This window comes from Anguilla anguilla, chromosome 2 (assembly GCF_013347855.1).
Source record: "Anguilla anguilla isolate fAngAng1 chromosome 2, fAngAng1.pri, whole genome shotgun sequence".
NCBI lineage: Eukaryota > Metazoa > Chordata > Actinopteri > Anguilliformes > Anguillidae > Anguilla > Anguilla anguilla.
Window position 1 is genome coordinate 9233557 of NC_049202.1, and position 11864 is coordinate 9245420.

The following is an 11864-nucleotide window of genomic DNA, read 5'->3' on the forward strand; positions in this document are numbered from 1 at the left end:
TGGTCGACAAACGCAAAGACACCACTGCAAGCGGACGCTGTTTTTTTTTTTTAAAAACGCGTATAGTTGCGGTGTCTGTGGCTAAATGGGCAAGAAAAGCCAGTCCAGAGACCTGACCGTTTCCAAAATCAGCCCGAAGACCAAAGGGGACGTAGATTTCATGCCATGGATTCCTGAAACCGTGGAAACCACTGACTGAGGGGAGGGGCTTAGAGACTGTCTCCTCAGCCCCTCCTCCTTATCAGCACATCACCTTTTCAGTGTCACTTCAACTGTCAGTTTTAGACATGCTTCTGACCTGTCAATATATTGCTAATTATTTTTATATTCAGTTTTAAAAAATTTTTTTGTATATATTTACATCAGATAATCAGCTTTAATGCATCAACTTTTGTCTTTTTTTCTTTTAAAAACTGGGGGTTTTTAAAAGCAAAATTTAATATTTTATGGTATTGCACGTATAATGAATTACTGCACATGCTTTCATAAATATCTTGTGAATAATACAAAAATCTGCAGTTTCAAACTACATTTCCCCTGCAACCAAAAAAGACTGACAGTTCTGAAACAAAAACATTTGACAAAGGAATGTAATTTTCAAGTTCTCATAATTTATTACAGTAAGCACACAATTTAAAAATTTCACTGAGAGCACACCAGAAAAGTACAAAACTAAAACAGCCTTATAAATTACTCCCCTTGAGAAAATAAAAACACTATGATTGTCAAAGCTAAATGAGATTCTGAATCCAAACAACCAAATAACAACTCCGAAAATTGCCTCGTTGAGATTAACAATTTAACGCAAAATCCTTAAAAAAATAGCTTTTTCTTCAGACAGTGATTGTCCTTTTTTTTAAAACAGATTATTAAATCATTCTTATTCCCCCATTACTTCCCCTACATCTACAATTATATATATAGGCTATATATAATAAATTTATTTTTACACTGAAATTCATAGTTTTCAAGTAACCAAAATACCTGGAGATGCTTGACAGGTCATATTTTCACAGCTTTTCCCCCTACGTAATAATAATAATAATAATAATAATAAATGAAAAGAAATATTCCAGCAATTAAGTTCACAATTTTAGTTTTTCCAAAAAACAGCATTCTGAAGAAAAAGAAAAAAAAAAACTAACACGGTTTACAGTAGTTTTAAGGCGGTCAAACATGTTAAGATAACAGAAAAAAATATAACAGAAAATCAAAAAAAGAAAAAAAAAAATGTTTTTTTTCAGTGATATTCTCCTCCAGCTTCTCACGTGAGTGCAAAAGAAGGCGAAACCGTTACTGTGCAAAACGGCACCCTTCGAACGCAGCGCTCAGAACCGGCGCTGCCACAACATACGCTGTGTGGGGTACGGTGTGATATCAGGGACCCCCCCCCTCCCCCCCTCCCCCGAGGCCAGAAAGACTCTGCCTGGAGTCGGTTCAGCCAAGGTGTACAATCTCCTTAGCGATGCAGGTCAACACCAACCACATCACAGACTTTTAGAGAGAAAGCGTACCAGCACCCAGAATTCCACTGCGCCGAAGCACATCAGCCTGCGAGAGGTGGCAAGTCCTCGTCTGTCTCGATATTACGCACGCCATTACTGCAGTTACTACACGCTGTTCATTTCGTTTGAAATTTATAAACAAAAACAATAAATAAAAAACCTGAAATTCATGTCTACGTGTGCGAATCGATTTTACTGAATTCATAGCATTGACACAGTATATATTAATTGAGATTGAACACAAGTCATAGATTTTTCTGTCGAGGAAATCTGTTTGTTTTTTTTTTGTCACCAGCAGCAGTGAAAGACCGATGCACGTGAAATGAAAAGAGCTTCTTCAGGGCGCTCGGGCAAACAGATCATCTCCCCCTCAGAGAGAGCCGCGTGGAAGTGCCAAATCGGTACAAGTAAAAACGCACTAACCGTAATCGCCAGAATGGAGTGATTTGCCTTTACGTTGCAGAGAAAACGTCCCATCGCGTTGAGACCGGCGTCGGTTTTCGAGCCCGACCACAGGCAGCGGTGTGAGGGACCGTTTGCCCACAGTCACACCTGACCCGCTGACTTCAAACCGAAAATTATTTGAAAAAATCTTCACAGTCCCACAGAACATTTCCAGGTAGCTCTTAGTGACAAGTCTAAGAGAAATATATATATATATAACATTACACTGAGTTAATTAAAATGTGTTTCATGGCAATAAATACAAAAAAAAAAATCTTAAACTCAATTCATACATGTTCTGCAAATGTAATAATATACATTTATAACATATAACAGACTGAACAGCATTTGTACAGTCAGTGTAAAGTGTAAAGGCTTTGAACAATTTCGGTTAAAATTAATATTCTACTTCAGATATTGTGCAGGTTGATGTATTGCAACCGGAAGTCCTCTTTGTGTTCTGTATTTTTAGCCCTGGGGATATCACAGCAGGAAAGCTCATTTATTGTCACTGGGGATATGTAATTATTTTTATTAATAATAATAATAATAATAATAATAATAATAATAATAATAATATACTGTACTATCGTTAACCATTACATTATTACTATTATTATCATTATTATTATTATTGGCAAAATTAGATATAAAATGATCCTGAAAAGGGATTCTGGATGTGACATGGGATGTAAATAGTTTTCTATCTGATTGTTAGAAAGTATCTAGTGTGCAGTAATGGAATAGAATCTTTCAGTGTCTGATCCTTATGCACTTCCCAGTCTTCACACAAAACCACATAACCCACATCCACTAAAACACATCCACTTAACCCACATCCACGTTAAACACATCCACATTAAACACAGCAGAAGATCCGATCCTGTTCAGCCACGGTAGTGCGCTACACACACACGCACACACACGCACACACACTCACTCACAAAAACCCACTCACACACACTGCACGTATGTTCATGTATTCACTGTACCCGTTTAGTGTACTACAATAATATCTCTTCAGTGTCTTAACTGCATTTCTTCTGAGATGTGAAAGACTTTGCAAATGAAACAAGTGAATTTTCTCCTTCAAAGAGACAAGAAGCCTTGAGGTGAAATCTTCTGACCATACGAGTCAAACATGAAAGACCCAGATATCTGAAATAATTAAAACGCTAAACCACAAATTACCTCTGCATTTGTTTCCAGAGAAAAACTGAACCATTTCCCTCCCCACTCACCCCAAATGGAAATATACAGATACATTTCCAATTAAGTCCCCCCTCCCCCCACCCACCCCCACAAAAAGAAAATCAGTAGTAATATTTATTTCAGACTAAAGTGCAGTTTCAGCAAGGTTGAGACGGACGTATAAGAACCGTGACCGATTCTAGAAAAAAACAAAAATAAAAAAAACCCTCCCGCCCTTTCCCACCAACACCACCACCCTGTCCCCACCTCCCTTACCTCTCTGCCCAACTCAAACGTCTTTTCATAATTTAAAAAGAGTCTGCTTTTGCGCCCCGTTTTTTTATTTTCACACCGCGTCATTTCCAGAGGTCCTGCGAGCTGTCCTCCAGGGTCCAGTCCCTGACGGGCGGCAGGCCCAGCGCGGCCGCCGCCGCCTCGCTCTTGACCGAGACGGACAGCGAGTTGACCAGCTCGCAGTGGAACTTGCGGATGTGGCGGTAGAGGTCGCCGGACTGCGTGAAGCGGCGCTCGCACCACTTGCAGGCGTGCGGCTTCTCGCGGGTGTGCACCACGGCGTGCCGGCTCAGGTTGTGCGAGTACTGGAAGCTCTTGCCGCAGGTGGCGCAGGTGTAGGGCTTCTCGCCCGAGTGTGTGCGCTCGTGCCGCTTCAGCGTGTACATGCAGGAGAAGGTCTTGCCGCAGATGGAGCAGGTGGGCACGTTGACGTCGGGCGCCGGCTTGGCGCGGGCGCCCTCCTGCTCGCGGAAGTGCGAGCTGAGGTGGATCTGCAGGACGTGCGGGCTGGGGAAGACCTTGCTGCAGAGCGGGCACATGAAGATCTGCCCGTGGGGGGCGCCGGCGAGCATGTTGGAGACGTAGGGCAGCAGGGCGCCGTCCAGCCCCGGCGGGTCGGCCTGGGCGCGGTCGCTCTCCGGGCTCAGCATCTCCTCGTCCTCGCTGGCCTTGTCCTCGCGCTCCAGCTCGCCGCACAGGCCCAGGTGGGCGTGGTTGCGGGCGTGGCCGTGGTTGCGGGCGTGGTCGTGGTCCGCGTCGTAGTCCCGCCCCCCCAGGCCCTCGTCGTCCGACCCCGTGTCCCTCTCCACCTTCACCTGCGCCAGGCCGGGCGTCGACCCCCCGCAGAGGTACGGGTTGGTGGGCGTGGCCTCCCCGGCCCCGCCCACCGATCCGGACTTGACGGACAGGTCCAGGACGCAGTCCGCGTCGGCCGACGCCCTCCGGGAGACGGAGCCGGCCGAGCTGCAGGGGCTCCTGCCGATCTCCGCTTTCCCCGCCCCCAGCCCCGCCCCCAGCTCCGCCTCCCACGCCCCGTTCCCTACCGGGGACCCCCGCCTGCCGTTCGCCTCCTCGTCCTCGTCGCTAGGCAGCAGGTCCCCGGAGACGGGGTGCCCCGCGCTGGCCTCGGAGGGGCTCCCGGGCCCGGAGGAGTCGTCCTCCCGCTTGGCCCCGCCCACCCCCGCCTCCCTCTTCAGCCGCTTCTTGCACACCTTGACGATGTCGTACATGTGCAGGTAGCTGGCGGCGGCCAGCACGTCCTCCACGGGCAGCGCCTCGAACTGCAGCCGGCCCTCGTACATGAACTCCAGCAGCAGGGCGAAGGCGGGCGCCGTCACGATGTCGCTGTTCAGCTGCACCACGTCCCGCTTGTCCAGCTGGTCCTTGTAGAAGAGGTGGAAGTACATGCTGCAGGAGGCCAGCACGGCGCGGTGCGCGCGGAACTGGGCGTCGCCCACCAGCACCGTGGAGTCGCACAGGAAGCCCTGGTGCCTCTGCTCCCTCAGACACTGGAGCAAATGTCTGCTGTGGTCCGGAAACTCCATGCTGTCTACATAACCTGCAACACACACAGGCCCGGCGCGTTAGCGTTAGCGTCCCCGCTCACAGCTTCACTCACACACAGCTCAATTACGCCACGTATTTACTTTACTTCATACGGACATAAAGATCATACTGATGCCCTGCAGCAGCATCAGCCATAAACTCATTTGCATCTCTAGTCTCCTGGCAGGTCCCTACAGTGCAGCTGGCTATTTTTTTTGCCCATTGTGGGCAACTGGTCTTGTAACAGTATGGAATACAATCCAAAAAATTTACATGCCTAGAACACACACATAACAGGCATTCAACACGCATACAACACACAACCACGCATTCAGTACGTATCCAACACACAAACCCGTCTTCAACATGCATACAACACACATTAAATGCGCATTTAACAAACAAAACAACAGACAGTGTGTGAGACGGAAAGTGTGGAAGCTAAGGGATTGTGGGTAAATGGAGAGAGCGCAGAAGAGTGGAGTGTTGGGCAGGTGTGTGGGTCGGGCGGGCAGGTGTGCGTCGGGCCGTAGACGCCCGATTGCTCCCTCTTCAGCGCGTTCCCTCACTGTGCCGGTTCCCTCACACGAGCCGGGTCACTCGCTCAATCTGAGCGCCAGCCAGAACTAACACGCATTTCCAGAAGGCTGGAAACGGACGGCTCCAGTTCTCAAGGATTAATCTGAATGAACAGGCGGCATCGCGCAGTCCACCAACTTACTTCACCCACAGCCCCCCATTTACAAAATAATAATCATTTTTGTTTTTCTAAAAAATTAGCTGCATTTCCATTTTTGTTTTGTTTGGCATGATTCAATGAGAGAGCACTTTTAGCAGAAAAAGAATACATCACAACACTCATCTAAAAACACATAATCTACCTCTATTTTAGGGCCTGCATTTCAGATGGATAATAATTTTTAAAAATAATACCGACATATTTTCCCTTACTAACAAAGCATTAAACTTTTTTTTTTTTTAAATGACAAAATGAATGGGGGGGGGGGATGCTCCAGTAGAAGCATCGCTGAGACGCTTCATCCCTGGGGGAGGCTGCAGTGGGAGGCGGACGGAGAGCTTCCTCAAACGCAGACCGCTAACGCCGCGCGCTAGCGCCACGCCACCCTGCTTTTCCCACACAGCGCTGCGGCCGCGTGTATTTTTAAAATAACCCGCTTTAGCCACACCGCGACTCGCTTAGGTAACAGGCTTTTCCGCTGCGCCCCCAACCCCTCACCCCTCCATCCCCCCCCCACCCCCGCCCGGTACGTACACCCCCCCCCCCCCACAGGCCCTACTGCAGGCAGGCAACAGAGTTTATTTTCACCGATTTTTCACTAAAACTGCTTTTTTTTTTCCCCCAGACCCTAACTGTCTCAAACGAAGGCGGACGCACATCAAGAGCTTTTCACACGCAAGACAGCTGACAGCAATAAAGCCAAACGCTGCGGGCCCCAGAGACACTCCGTCTTCAGAAAGATCCCGAGTTCTTGATCAATACGGAAAAAATCACACGCATACACATGCAGGTAAGTAAAGAATACAGGAACTGAAAATTGGAACGTGGGGGTTTAAAAAAACGAAAAACCGCCAGCCAACACTCACTCCCGCTATGCTCTCATAGTCAATGCTAATTCTAAAAAAAAAAAGAACAAAATCGACAATTTCACCACATCGGCAGAGACTGTCCCGGAATCTGAAAGAAGAGAGCACACCTGTTCCCCACAGAGACGGCAGCCTCGCCATCTTTCTCTCCGTTCGCAAAAAAACAAAAAAAAACAAACAAAAAAAAAAACGCTTTTTCTTACACTAGTCTGATCGGCGCGCTGAGGGAGACCCTCTTTCCAGAGCTTCGGATTTCCTTCAGTGCGAAACGGCTTAAAGGCGTACAACTGATCACCTCCTCAGCACGCCCCCCCGCCCCCAACCAACCCACCCATGCCCCCCACGCCCACTTACCGCCCCCCGCCCGCCCCCCCAACCCCATCTTTCAAGGAACTACACATGTCTCCCCAAAGAAGACGCGCAACAGATTTACAATACAATCACTTTAAGTGCCTTGTAGTCCACACCGATCCTAATCCTTAAGATGGCCTAAAAATAAAGAGGAGAGTGGAGCGCGCGCACACACACACAGCTCACAAGGTAGCGCCGATCAAATTAGGAGGCAGGGAGGACGGAGCGGGGCGAAGGAGGCGGCTTACAAACATCTGATCCAGCTGACTGGGGCCGTATGGCAGCTGCAGCTCAGATAAAGAGATTAAGACTGGGAGGACTGCGATTACAGCTGTCTGGCCAATTCAGGCAGCTCAAACCTGCGAGTGCTAAATTAGTCACAGCCGGAGGGGGGGGGGGGAAGAGAAAAAAGTATTCAAGGAAAAAGGAAAACGGAACAGTACTTTCAAAACTGACTTCAAATAAAATTCATTGGAAATTTTTTTTTTTTTTTTAAAGGGTTTCAAAATTGGAACGGGTTTTTTTTTTTTGAACCCTTGGAAAAGCCATAAAACCCCAGTCCCTGCATGTACTCTTGGAGTGGAAGTATACTGGCAGAAAATAGCACTGTGCCTCTTCTTCAACTGCCACAGGACAAGTGTCAAAAGTTACACTTATTTTTTTGTTAATTTTCTAATATAAACAAATGTTCCACCAGTATACAATACCGCATACATACAACCAACCAGGATAAATCTAAAAAGACATCATTCACAAAGCTTCAAAACAGACGAATACACTTCGGGAAAGATTCAAAATGTAACTTCTCATTAATATTTTGCCACATTTTTCCCCGAAATACCTGTGTATAAATGTACTGAAATTTACAGTAAGTCACAGCTGCCAAACTGCCTGCAAAGATCCCAAACGAAAGGACTACTGCGGATAACGTTCGTCCTGTTGACAAATTTCATCTGCCTTCCTGAACTGGAAGCCAAAAACTAAACAAACTAACTAACAAACAAAACAAACAAAAAAAAAAGAACCTAAATAAAACAAAACAATTAAAAAAAAAAAAAAAAAAAAAGCTCTAATGTCCCATTTGGAAATGTTACTTACAGACCGTAAGCATGTGTGCGGAGAGGAGATGAGTCTCTGCGTATGAGACGCCGGCACACAGTACCTGCCGCACGCGATAAAAGTCCTCCTTTAGCAGCACCAAAGACAGCTGCTGTCCCTTTGCCCGAATTAGGGAGAGAGAGAGAGAGAGAGAAAGAGAGGGAGAAAGAGAGAGAGAGAGAGAGAGAGACGATCTGACTGGCAGACACAGACGCAAATGTGGAGAAGACGTTGGAGGGACTGAAACCCCTCATACACATCCATGCGCACGCACACACACACGCACACACACAGACTCCTGGTCTGTGTGTTAGAATAAAAGACTTCGGGGGGGGGGGGGAGTGGGGGGTGTGTGTGTGAGAGTGGGGGTGGGGGGTGGCAGCCTGTCAGCTGCTCTGACATCATGTTCAGATGGAAATGCTACCTCCAGCTGTGCTCCTTTTACCGCCATATGCTGCTCTTCTCCTCTCTGCCACCAGCCCCTCTCTTCCACACAACTTTGTTTCTTTCTCTCCTTTTTAGAAAAAAAGGGGGGTGGAGGTTGGGGGGGGGGGCGTACAGCCAGCGAGGTGCTTGTCTAAAGCTGGCCAAGTCCCCCCCCCCCCCCCAATCCCTTCTCCTTACATTTAATTCCCAAGTAAAAACAACTTTGGAAAATAGATCCATGAGGAAGAAAACGATACAGCACCTTTCTAAACTACTTTTTTTTTTTTTTTTTTTGCAGGAGGAGATTTTTGTTTCTATGTATTATTTCTCACTGGGTGTCCCTCCTAGGAGCCGTAAACAATAGCAGGCGCCGCGCATTTGCAACTGACAGATCCACGCAGCTGATATTGTTTTCGACTTCTTTCTGGTTCAGTGCCCTCGCCAGAGCCGTCATTCATTTCACTAACCCCTTTGCACAACTTGTAGTGGGGGGGACGGGGATGGGGGGAATATAATGAAGAACAATTGGAACAATCATATTGAGCTCATGAGAAGGATTCTACACAAAAGCAAAAAATTCCTTGATGGAACAACTAAAGCTTATTACGACCCCGATTACCCACGCGCGACTCAAATGCTTTACTCTCGAATATGACCCTTTCCCTTCTCAACTCATTTTATTGTCATAAGACCAAATATAGACGGCATTAAACTACAGGAACAACCAAACAGCGAGTTTAACCAAGACGCGGTTCCCAGGAAATTAAAAGCGAACGTGCTGTCCAAACCGCCAGCTCTTGTACAGTTCAATTCATTAACCGAAATGGCAGGGTGCGCGGACGTTCCGACGCAGTTTTTCGAGGGATAGCTTACTGTTAAACATGTATATATGACCTGACCATACATGCGAGTTGACATGTTTTTATACTCGACATCGCTTTCATTTCTGGTCTACTTCCGCTCTACCCTTCAGAGATGAGATGCTTCAAAAACACAAATTACATGGTAAAATAACGGTCTAAGCTACGGCGCGCTAACAATCTACAAAAATATGAAAACTAGTCAGCATCTTTCAATGGAGGGGAACATTAACAAACAAATATCAATTGAACTTCCTCAACTGTATATCAGCCAGAGTGCATAAACTTGCCTCGGATTAAACGGCAACAAGCGAACTTGTATCTTGTGTAGGTACGATAACTTTCGGAACACAATGAGTTGCTGTCTAATTTGAAAGGTTTGCTACAGAATAGGCTACGCACTGATACAAAAACAAACTTGCTAAAAATGAAAAGTATGTCCATAAACTCTATCGCTGGAACATTCAATGTCGCGAGCGGTTTAGATAATTACTTTTAAATACTAGAAATGACTGTAGTGGGCAACGCTTTGAACAGTCACGAGAACCAAAGTACTTTTTTTCTAAATAACGCGTTGTGTTTAAACAAACAAACAAACAAACAAACAAACAAACAAACAAACAAATGTAGACTACTTCCCTAAACATCACATCTTGCACATTGCCATTTCTCTCCTGCAATTCAGTCCCAGTTTCACCTCCCACCTTGTTCTACATTAGAACTATACTATAGCATATAATACTAACATACACACACACCGACAGAGACAAATAAAGAGAAAAGACTTGAAAAATAATACGACTACAATCTTCTCCCCTGGAGAAAACATAAAAAAGTAACCAACCAAGCAGCAGTAAGAATATTGTGGGCTCTTTAAGGGCCTTGCTGCTTCGCCTTGACACATTCACATGACCGTAAAACACCAACTACTCATTGCAACTATTTTATATAGCCTAAGGGAAACTCGCTTGTACAGCACTACTTTTTTCTCCGTCTTATAACCTACCTCTCCCTGCAACCCACTCCGTCACTGCTCTCCTGTGGAAAGCACGTCCGTATAAAATGTAGTCTAGTCTACTTACACACAAGGTCCCGTTTCTTCCGATCAGCGCCGTCAAAATCCTCTCAGGGGGGGAAAAAAGAAGTAGATTGACTTTCAACAGCACTCCGTAACAACCTGCGGTTGCAGGAAGACGGTGCGAACAGGCGAGTAGGCGAGCTGCAGTAGCCAGATGTTCCCGAGCTGTTGCTGCTGAACTCCAGTGAGCGAAAGGAAAGCGTCTGACTGGCACCACAGAAGCCAATAGAGTCGACGATAAGAAAAGCCGAAGCAAATTGAAAACGGCCGCTGGGGGAAGGAGGCGGAGGGATGTCAGTTCTCCGCGTAGGTTGACACCAGGCAACAGTGAGAAGGCAGAAAAAAGACAAGTGAGCTTGTTCCTCGAACAGACTGGCGCAGACACTGGGCGCAGAGCACGGAACGAGCGAGACAGCGCAGTGTTTTATGGGAAGTGTAGTCTTGCGTTTTAAAGGGAGAAGAAGAACAGGTGCATTGACTAACTTTTCTTGCAGAATTATTAAGGAACGCACCGGGAGCGCAGAATACAGCGAAGGGACCGGGAGGAATGAGGCATGACAATGCCTTTCATTTTGAAACAATCTGGATAAGTAAACGATGAGATGTCGATATTTTGATTATGGTTTTAGAAGTTAGTCATTTCACAATGATTTAAAAGTATTGGTTTGCTGAATGCGCTTTAAGCTTGTAGGATGGTTTAATTTTTTAAAACTATATCTAGTCCTACGAATTAATTGACTGTACTTTCCATTAGTACTTTCAATTTGCATTTGTGTTATCTGTTTGCTGATAAGATGCAAATTTACTGGGTTTAGTTGTTGCACGACAACATCGAGAGTGCAATGGTTCTTTAAACGTACAATGTGCCATGCGCAAACCATTTTCAGATGTGGACATGGGGGAATCCAATGCAAGAAGATTGAAAACGACAATTTTCTACGAAGATTGTGATACTGAATTTTAATTTATTTTTTTCATGTTGAATTTATGATTGATGGGTGAGAAACCCTTTACTGTAAAGCATTCTGAGATGCAATCCTGATAGACGATATATAATATGATATATAATTATTAATCCATTATTATATTTAATAATAATTTTAAATAGATTATTAATGATCAAATACATACCACACTGTCATATATAGAGCCAATTCCCCTTAGATTGCGCAGTATATTAGTATTTCATTGTTGTATATTGACACAGTGAACCAAAAACAGCATCTAAGGACAATCCAGAAGACTAATTTAGAACAAATGTCGCTATAATTTTGCAGTATTCCAAACTTTCATAAAGAAAAATACATAATTGAAATAATAAAAAACATTATCAAGAAAGTATGACGTTTCATTATTTTATTTTCATTTTTTGATGAATTGATGAATTTGTTTCCACCTCTCTCACTGACCATAAACACAGATGTTAAATATTAATATGGTAATCATAAAACAACATCATCCCGTATG

At 45.3% G+C, this 11864-nt stretch overlaps 1 protein-coding gene across 8 annotated transcripts; it reads right to left on the reverse strand.

Annotated features, from left to right (window-relative positions):
• Nucleotides 1-591: 591 nt before the first annotated feature.
• Nucleotides 592-10767, reverse strand: LOC118221102 (zinc finger and BTB domain-containing protein 18-like). 8 transcript variants are annotated; one of them, XM_035405816.1, is made up of 3 exons: nucleotides 8220-8297; nucleotides 8034-8187; nucleotides 592-4992 (listed from the first exon to the last, which is right to left on the reverse strand). In XM_035405816.1, the coding sequence occupies exons 1-3, from the start codon at nucleotides 8295-8297 to the stop codon at nucleotides 3497-3499; spliced, it is 1728 nt and encodes a 575-aa protein (XP_035261707.1). In that variant the 3' UTR covers nucleotides 592-3496. The 8 variants fall into 8 exon arrangements, with proteins under 8 accessions (XP_035261707.1, XP_035261713.1, XP_035261710.1 ...); XM_035405822.1 differs by lacking the exons at nucleotides 8034-8187; nucleotides 8220-8297 and adding an exon at nucleotides 10326-10767; XM_035405819.1 differs by lacking the exons at nucleotides 8034-8187; nucleotides 8220-8297 and adding an exon at nucleotides 10402-10531.
• Nucleotides 10768-11864: the final 1097 nt, after the last annotated feature.